General features: G+C 44.0%; 1 protein-coding gene across 4 annotated transcripts in view; it reads right to left on the minus strand.

The window, feature by feature from the left end:
• Positions 1-6,262, minus strand: part of PTPN11 (protein tyrosine phosphatase non-receptor type 11) — a 70,684-nt gene extending 64,422 nt beyond the window's left edge. For 2 of the 4 annotated variants that reach the window (XM_070769658.1, XM_070769655.1), the window contains exon 1: positions 6,035-6,261. In XM_070769658.1, coding sequence (XP_070625759.1) covers positions 6,035-6,048 — 14 coding nt within the window. In that variant the 5' untranslated portion in view covers positions 6,049-6,261. Of the gene's footprint in view, positions 1-6,034 lie in introns of all 4 variants that reach the window. The other 2 variants (XM_070769656.1, XM_070769657.1) reach the window with 2 other exon arrangements.
• Positions 6,263-9,693: the final 3,431 nt, after the last annotated feature.

Below are 9,693 nucleotides of genomic sequence, written 5' to 3' on the forward strand. Positions count from 1 at the left end.
TTTCCACAAATGGCTTCTATCCTGTTTGAAGTCTCTCTCTTGTTTGTCTGCTCTCCCAGGGTCCACTCGAACCTCTTAACAACCCTCCCTTCAGAGCAGCTAGAGGGATATTTTTAAATAGATCATCTCATGCCACTCCCCGATTACATCCTTCTATGGGTTTGAGCTGCTCTTAAAATACAATCCAAACTCTTCTCTGTGGTCCACGTGATGCTGAGGACCTTAATAATCCCTGCGTGGTCTCGTCCCCACCTACAGCCCCAGTGTCAGCTCCACCACGTGCTCCTGTCTGTCCTTCAAGCACTCTGAGAACTCCGCACCTCAGCACTTTCACACTCACTGTTTCCTTAAAACCTGGACACTCAACGCCTAGTACAGTGCCCCCCATACGTAGTAATCCCCTGATAACCAAGTTAAATCCCACATTCGTGAATGAATAAGTCAAGGTTCCATTAGAGTGGGTCAGTGGAGTGACAAAGGCTTGGATCTATAGTCTACTGTTTTTAAAATAAACATATTGCATGTGGGTATAGGTATGTGTATATAACAGACACACACAGTGTGTGTGAAGTGCACATCAGCGCACAAGTATGTGTGTGCTCTAAACAGTACGCTCTGTACTGACAAAGTTCAGTTTCAGTTTGATACTTTCATCAAACTCGTTCGATGCTGGCCCACAAGTCTGTCTCCCTCTAAAGTCAATGCTACTTGAAAACACGAACTGTGTCTTTCATATTTCAGCACTGCTAAGAGTTTGCTGAATGCACATCACCCTCCAAAACTCAGTAGTGAACTGGGCTGCAATTTTAGGGAGCTTGAATCCACTTCGGGGGGGCGGGGGCGGTTCTCAAACCCTTGGGTGCAGTCCACAACTGCCACAGAACCTACCAAACATCAGTATTTGTCTTCCCCTTCCTTAAAAAGGGCAGCATCGGAAGGCAAGTGCTATCTGTGTTTCCCAAAGGGAAAAAGGAATAAGCACAGTGTCTTCTATTGTTCTGCTGCTGCCTAACAAAGTACACCAAGGCCCACTAGTAACAATTACAAACAAGGGTTGGCTCTGCTTTTCCAGATCTCGTGTGACTCTCTAACAGTCACCACATTGACCACGTGCAAGAGGAGTAAGTAATCTTAGCAGTGGGCCTTGCATTTGAGCAGCTCTGGACAAAAACCCGAGTTCTGGATAGGACGTTAGCAAAGACAACAAGTTTCAACTGGAAAGACACAGAGCTGTTATTTTTCAGTAAGGCAAGTTTATTGACTCCCACAGGAGATAAACAAACATGGCCACCAGGGAGAGCCTGGGACAAAATGTACTTGACCTGCAACAGATAAACCAAAAGCCTTGAGTTAGAGAACAAGCTAAATTTTCTGCCCCTCTCAGTACACGTCATCAGACAGTCTCTCCCAGAGGAAAAAAAGCAAATGCCAAAGATGTACCAGATGCTGAAAGATATAACCTGTTTGGTCAGCCGGGCGAGGCAGAGTAGAGCAGCCAAGCAATCTCAAAATCTAAACACAGAACTGCCATCACTCTATTACCTGGGGTGGTGGTTGTTTAGTGGCTAAGCCATGTCTGACTCTTTGCGACCCCACTGACTGCCAGGCACCTCTGTCCATAGGATTTCCCAGGCAAGCATACTGCAGTGGGTTACCATTTCCTTCTCCAGGGGATCTTCCCAACCCAGGGATCCAATCTCCTACATTGGCAGGTGGATACTTTACTGCCTAGCCACCAGGGAAGCCCATGGCAGAGGGGTGTGTGGGGGTGGGGCTTGTCATTTAATTGCACATCCTTTCCCTACCTGTGATGCTGAGAGGCATCAGCATACTGAATATGACATTTTAATTACTGAACACATAAAGACTCTAAACCCATGAACCAAAAAAGATTAGTTTGATAATTAAGCTACACAAAATTCAGAATATTAGTCACTGAGGAGTCAGCTCCTATGATCACCTCCTCAGAGACTTTTCCTAAACCCATTATCAAAACTAACCACATTCTCCACATTTGCTTTTTTCGGCCTCCCAGAAGTTATTACTACCTGAAATAGTCTTATTTATTCATGGGTTTGTTCACGTTCTCTCTCAGTCATGAGAACAGCAATCTTTGCCTACTTTATTGCCTCATCCTGCCTGGTTCAGTAACTACTTGGTGAATGTATTAATTTTGAGGTTAAATGTCATTTGAAAAAGAGCAGTTTGAAGACTGAAGACACTATCCGATTTCAAGACTTGTTATAAAGCTACAATGATCAAGATCGTGCAGTACTGACATAAAGACAAATAGATCAGTAGAACAGAAGAGAGTCCAGAAATAGACCCATGTACAAATGGACAACTGATCTTCAAAAAAGGTGTGAGTTCAGTAAAGATGGACAGTCTTTCCAGCAAGCGGTGCTAGAACAACTGAACACTCATATGCAAAGAAGAGAAGATACATCCACAGCCCATACCACATACAAAAGTTAACTCAAAGTGGATCACAAACCTAAAACTATAAAACTTGGAGAAAACACTTGAGACTTAGATTAAGCAAAGATTTCTTAAGAATAACACCAAAAGCATGATCCACTTTTTTTAACTGATAAATTCGACTTCATCAAAATTAAAACCCTCTGCTTAAGACACTGTTTAATAAAATGAAAAGACAAGCTACAGACTAAAAGAAAATGCTTGCAATTCCGATCAAAGACTTGTATCCAGAATAAAAAAGCTCTCAAATTTCAATAAGAAAACAAAGAAGTAAATTTTATTTTTTACACATAAATTTTAAAAGGGAAAATATTTAATCAATAGATGTGCCACCAAAGAAGAGATACAGATGGCAAACAAACACATGAAAAAATGATCAACATTATTAGTCACCAGGGAAAATACAAATTAAAATTACAATAAATAAATATCAAATCAGTATGCTGTACAGCTGAAACTAATATAATGTTACATGTCAATTATACCTCTATTAAAATAAGTAAATTAAATTTAACAGTACTGATATAGGAAAAAACTACAATGACACACCTTTACATGACTGAAATTTAAAAACTGACCACACCAAGTGTTGGCCAAGATGTGGAGAAACTGAATTCTTAATACACTGCCAGTGGGAACATTTTGAAAAAGTTTGGTAGTTTCTGAAAAAATTAAATATACATCTGCTCAAACAGGGGCTCTGTATCAACCTAGAGGGGTGGGATGGGGAGGGAGATGGGAAAGAGGTTCAAGAGGGAGGGGACATATGTATACCCATGGCTGATTCACGTTGAGGTTTGACAGAAAACAACAAAATTCTGTAAAGCAATTATCCTTCAATTAAAAAATAAATAACTTTTTAAAGTAAAAAAAAATTATAAACTATACTCCAATAAAATTTTTTAAAATTATATCTCCTAAATATATATATACACATCTGCTATGTGATCCAGCCATACCACTGATAAGGATTTATCAAAGAAGAATGAAAGTATACATCCATATAAACACATGAACACGGACATTCAGAGCAGTTTTATTTGTGAAGCCAAACTCTGAAACAACCCAAATGTCCACCAACAACTGGATGGAAAAATGAATGGTGGTAAAGCCATACAGTAGAATATCACTGATCAATAAAAAGGAACTATTTGCCATACACAACAACATAGATGAACCTCGATATAATTTTGCTGAGCATAAGAAGCCACACACAAAAGTCCACTTGTATAAAATCCTAGGAAATGCAAACTAAGGTATAGTGACAGAAAGCAGAAAAGTGTCTGCCTGGCAACAAGGAAGGGATTATAAAGGGTTCCAGGAGCCATCACAGGGGTGATGGGTATATTCATTATCTTGATTTGTGTTGCTGGTTTCTTGAGTGTATACATGTGTGGAAACTTATCAAATTGTATGCTTAAATATATGCAATTTGTGGCATGTCACTTATACCTCAATAAAGCTGGTTTAAAAATAATAAAAGACCTATGATCTGAAAACTAATAATAAATAATCCCCAATTGTGTGCGTTGTTGTCGTTGTTATCGTTTAGTTGCTAAATCATCTCTGCCTCTTTTGCAACCCCATGGACTGCAGACAGCCAGGCTCCTCTGTCCAAAGGATTTCCCAGGCAAGAATACTGGAGAGGGTTGCCATTTCCTTCTCCAAGGACTCTTCCCCACCCAGGGATCCAACCCGAGTCTCCTGCATTGGCAGGTGAATTCTTAACCACTGAGCCACCTGGGAAGTCGTGCATTACAATAATCTGACTTTTTAGGGGGCACATATTTTTCTTCCATAACAAGTATGGGAGGGCTGGAGGAGGAGAGGAGGAATTACTTCATTTCAAACTGTCATCTTTACCACTTGCTGCTTTGGCTCTTCTCACACTTCCTGGCTCCTAAATTAACAAGTTGGACAATGTAGGGTCTATTACTACCCAGCCCCTACCCCACCCCCAGTCCCCAGACTTTTTGTCTCCTAAAAGAAGCAGATCCTTACTTGTCTGGAAAAGCAGACACAAGGAACAAAAGGCTCAATGACTATTTGACAGATTAAAGAATAGAAAACTGTTTTTATTTAAATGCTCTCTAAAGAATTAGAACATTTGAGGCTATACACTGTTCTGCTGAAATGCAATTATATATTACCCAGATCTGTAAGCACTTGCCAGAAGACCTGTCCAAATCACTCACTGCTTAAGTTTTCAGTTTTCTCCTTTCTCTCATTTCATCCCATCAATGAATAATGTGCAGGTGTATTTCTGAGAAGACATTCCTAATGTTTTGAAAAGTCTCTCAGTCAATAACCCCAACAGCTTGAAACAGTTTTTCAAATGTCTAAGACAGTGTGAATCCTATACAGAATGACAATACAATAGCAGGATCATTATTTGAAAACAATTGATGATACTAATATTTAACAACAAAATTAAGGCTTACAAATGATTGGCAACAGTTGTAATAGCAGACTAGTAATTAACAGTGGGGTTCTGTCTCCACCACTTACTGATCGAGTGACCTTAGCCAAGAGTCGGACACAACTGAGCGACTAACACTAGAACTAGCACTACTACTAGGCAAGTTGCTTAACTTCTGAAATTCATTTACTCTCTTTAGAGCGGGATAACAGTACCTACCTGATAGGGTTATAATAAGGATTAAATATGTTTGGCATACGGTAAGAGCTAAATAAATGTTAGCAATTAGTAGTATGGTTACTCTGAACTTTCCAAGGATCTCATTAACTCACTCATCTTCCTTCTGACTCTTAGGTTCAAACCCTGTCATTTACCAGTATGTTTCTTCTGAGCCTCAGTTTCCACATCCGTAAAACGGAGGTGATTAATGTTACCTGACTTTTAAGGTTGCGGTGAAGGATTAAAATAACTAAAGATACGATCCCTTCCCTCCCACCTCCCAAAGCGAAGATCGCAGAGGAAGGAAATACTTCTAATAGCTGCAGATACAGTCAGTTTTTCCATTTCTGGCACGTGAGGGGTGGGGGGGGGGTGGGGAGGAAGAAGAGGCAGAGAGGCATACAAAGTGGTCAAGGACCCTGAGTAAAGCCCCCAAATGCGCGCAAGACGCAGAGTGACCCAAAGAGGCTAGACTATTGGCCTGGCCTCGCGCAACTCTCTCCTCTCCCCTCCCGCGTCCCGGGCCGAGGAGCCTCCCCTAAGTGAGCGGGGTTATTTCGGAATCACCATGAGGCAATTCTCATGAGGCAATGGGTCAGGAATGCGGTGCGCCGAGCCGGGCCGCTAGCGTCCGCGGTTCCCCGGGCGGCTCTACCTGACCCCATCCTGACGGGCATCCCCAGGGCTGCGGGAGCCGGAACTCCGCGGAGGCAGGAAATGAATGAGGACCCGAGGGGTTGGGGGCGCGCTAGGGCCGGGCCCCGGGGCCCGGGAGGGCTTAGGGAGCTGGAACGGAGCCTGCCCCGCGACCCCGGGCGGGAGTCCGAAGCCCAGCCGGGCCGCCCCCTCCCGGGCGGAGCTGACTGAAAGCGGCGGGGGCCGGGCCGAGGCCCGGGCTAGGCCCTCGGGGCTCCTCACCTCCGCGATGTCATGTTCCTCCCGCCCTCCGGCTCCGCGACGAACCGGCTCCTTACTCAGGCTCCGCTGGGCCCGGTCACATCGGGCTGGCCAGAGGGAGGCCCGCTCCGGACCGGACGGAGCGGGGGACAGAGCCAGCCGGCCGCGCGCAGACCCCCCTCAAGGCCCGAGGAGCCCGGAGACTATACAGCCGCCCCCCAAGCCCGGTTCGCTCCTCCTCCTTCTCCTCCTCCTCCCCCGCCCTTCCCCGCCGGCTCCTCCATGACGTCACTCCCACGCGACGCCCGCCACTACTTCCTGCTTCCATTCTGTGCTGAAGCTGGTCATGGCAGTAGTGGCTCTGTGGAGCCTCCGCCGCGCTTTTCCCAAAGGACCTTCTCATTCTCCTTTAGATCTTGGCGTTAAACCGTGCGTTGTGTGCTCAAAGTTACACTCAGTCGCGTAAATTGATCCTATCTGCTCCCACAGCGTCAATTTCCATCCCTGTGCTGTGAAGTCGAATTTCATTCATTTCATTCCTCAAATAGTTGTTCCACTTACTGCTGTGTAACCTTAGGAAAGAGATTGGGGTCGGAAAGAGTCGGACACGACTGAGCGACTGAACTGAACTGAACCTTAGGAAAGTAGCTTGATTTCTCTGAGCCTCCATTCCTTGATTTCTGTAAAAAGAGAATAGTAATTGTATTTTCTTCTTGGATTATGAGGACGATTAAATATGTAAAATGTTTAGAACTAGGCCTGGTCTGTTTAATAAGTTCTCAGTTGGTAAAGAATCCGCCTGCAGTGCAGGAGACCCTGGTTCGATTCCTGGGTCGGGAAGATCCCCTGAAAAAGGGAAAGGCTACCCACTCCAGTATTCTGGCCTGGAGAATGCCAAGAACTGTATAGTCCATGAGGTCGCAAAGAGTCGGACACGACTGAGCGACTTTTACTCACTCTCTCCTATAGTTATTGGGGCTTCCCTGGTGGCTCAGATGGTAAAGAATCTGCCTGCAATGCAGGAGATCCCAGTTCAATCCCTAGGTCGGGAGTATCCCTTGGAGAAGGGAATAGCTACCCAATCCAGTATTCTTGCCAGTAGAATTCCATAGACAGAGAAGCCTGTCAGGCTACGGTCCATGGAGTCACAAAGAGTTGGATACAACTGAGCAACTAACGCTTTCACTTTTTCACTTTTTGTGTGTGTAATTATTAGCTCTATTATCATTAGAAGGAAACGTGAGCGTTTTCTGTCTGCTAGGCACTGATTTTCCACTATAGAGATAAAGGAGTGAACTGAAAAGACAAAAATCCCTGATATTCTCACGGGAGGAGCTACAGTAATCAAGATAAATAAAAGAATTGAGATAATACCCCCCATACTCATCTCCCTTCTTTTCTCCATTGCCCTTTGTATTACTTTAAATGGGGTATTTAGGGAAAGCTTCACTAAGGATGATATTTGAATCAAGGAGCAATCTAGTAGTGAAGTTGCTCAGTTGTCTCTGACTCTTTGCGACCCAATGCACTGTAGCCTACCAGGCTCCTCCATCCATGGAATTTTCCAGGCAAGAGTACTGGAGTGGGTTGCCATTTCCTTCTCCAGGGGATCTTCCGGCTCAAGGGATCAAACCCAGGTCTCCCACATTACAGGCAGACACTTCACCATTTGAGCCACCAGGGAAGCCCTGAGCAGTCAGTGGAAATTTAGAAAAAGAGCATTTCAAGCACAGGAGGAGGCCAGTGCAAAGGCTCTGAGGCTAGAGGCTGACTTCTGTATTTGAAGAAAAAGGGAGAACATTGCAGGCAAATTCTTCATGAGTCTGAACCGCCAGAGAAGTTGGAGCACAGCAGGAGGTGGGGGATGGGGGGTGATATAGGAGATGCAGGGAGAGTAGTAGGACATGAGATGAGGAAGGGGTAGAGATGATATAGGGTCCAAGAGCCTACTGAAATAAATAGTAGGGACTTCCCTGGCAGTCCAGTGGTTAATTCTCTGTGCTTCCAATGCAAAGGGCTTGGGTTCCATCCCTGATTGAAGAACTAAGATCCCATAGGCCAAAAAAAAATTTTTTTAATCCAGTAAAAAAAAAAAAAAAAAACAGAAAAAGATAAATGAACAGTAAAATGGAGAGTCATTAAAAGATTTTAAGCAGAGAAGAATATAATCTATGCTTTAAAAGTATTACTTTGGGTACTTTGAGTAACTGAATGAAGAGGGCAAGGCTGGAAACAGAGACCAGTTCAGAATACTGTAACACTGGAGATGATGAAGATGAGGTAGCTCAGACCAGAGTGAGAAGGTAGAGCTTTTTATTTGAGAAAAATCTGCCCCTGTGACTCATGAAGGCCCACAGATCTAGTAAATGGCAGAACCAAAATTCAAACCCACGACTATAGAGCTCCAAAATCTTCATTTTTTTTCCCTCCCAGTGTTCCCCACATCATTCCCATACAAAGAATTCTCATACAGTATGCTAACTGCTTCAGCACTGATGCTACCCAAAAATTCTTACCAAAATTGTCTTTAATATATGCCAATTTAAGTCATAGACTTTGAACAAGCAGTTGTCCAGCCTATTTCTTTTCATTCCCCTGAATCTGGCCACCCAGATGACAAGCAACATCGTATCTGATCTTAACCCTGAAGGCTTGTTCTCTCCAACTATTCACCACATAATAGCCATGGTAATCTAAACTGAAAAATTAGTCACTCTTTCAGTTGAACACTTCAATGTCTTCTCATTGCTTTTAAGATACAGTCAAAAATTTTTTTCTGGACTTTCCTAGTGGCCCAGTAGTTAAGACTCCATTTTTCCAATGAAGAGGGCACGGTTCAATTCCTGGTTGGGAAACTAAGATCCCTCATGATGCAGCATGGCCAAAAAAAAAAATGAAAACATATATAAAATGCACAGTATGCAGCTTGAGTTTTTAAAAGCATTTGACAACCATCTGGTCTGGTCTCTGCTCACTTTACCAGCCCCTTTTCTCCCCACCACTCTATGATCCAGCCATGCTGAATGACTTTCAGTTCCTTTCAATAGCCATGTTCTCTTCCAGCTCAGGGCCTTTAAACAATCTGCTCCCTTTCCTTTAGAGGATTCTGACCCTCCCCATGAACTCTAGTCTATGTCTCTGATCTCAGGCTAGAAGTCATCTCCTCTGGAATAGAAAGAATCACCTCATTCTTCCAACCCCGTTTAGATGGTCCCCAAGATACCTGGTGGCTCAGATGGTAAAGAATCTGCCTGCAATGCAGGAGACCCAGGTTCTATCCCTAAGTCAGGAAGATCCCCTGGAGAAGGGAATGGCAAACCACTCTAGTATTCTTGCCTGGAGAATCCCAAGGACAGAATAGCCTGGCAGGCTACAGTCCATGGGGTCACAAAGCATCAGACAGAACTAACTGATCAATACTAAGACACCTATTGTAGCTTAGAACCGAACACACTCCATTATAAATCTAAGACACAATATCATATGAGGATTAAGTTGTTAATCTCCAAAGTTTAGCCTGCCTGGGTGTCCCCAGGCAAGTCACTTGGGTCCTCTGTTTCTGTTTGCTGCTGCTGCTGCTAAGTCACTTCAGTTGTGTCCGACTCTGTGTGACCCCATAGACGACAGCCCACCAGGCTCCCCCGTCCCTGGGATTCTCCAGGCAAGAACACTGGAGTGGG

This window comes from Bos indicus, chromosome 17, assembly GCF_029378745.1.
Source record: "Bos indicus isolate NIAB-ARS_2022 breed Sahiwal x Tharparkar chromosome 17, NIAB-ARS_B.indTharparkar_mat_pri_1.0, whole genome shotgun sequence".
Taxonomy (NCBI): Eukaryota; Metazoa; Chordata; class Mammalia; order Artiodactyla; family Bovidae; genus Bos; species Bos indicus.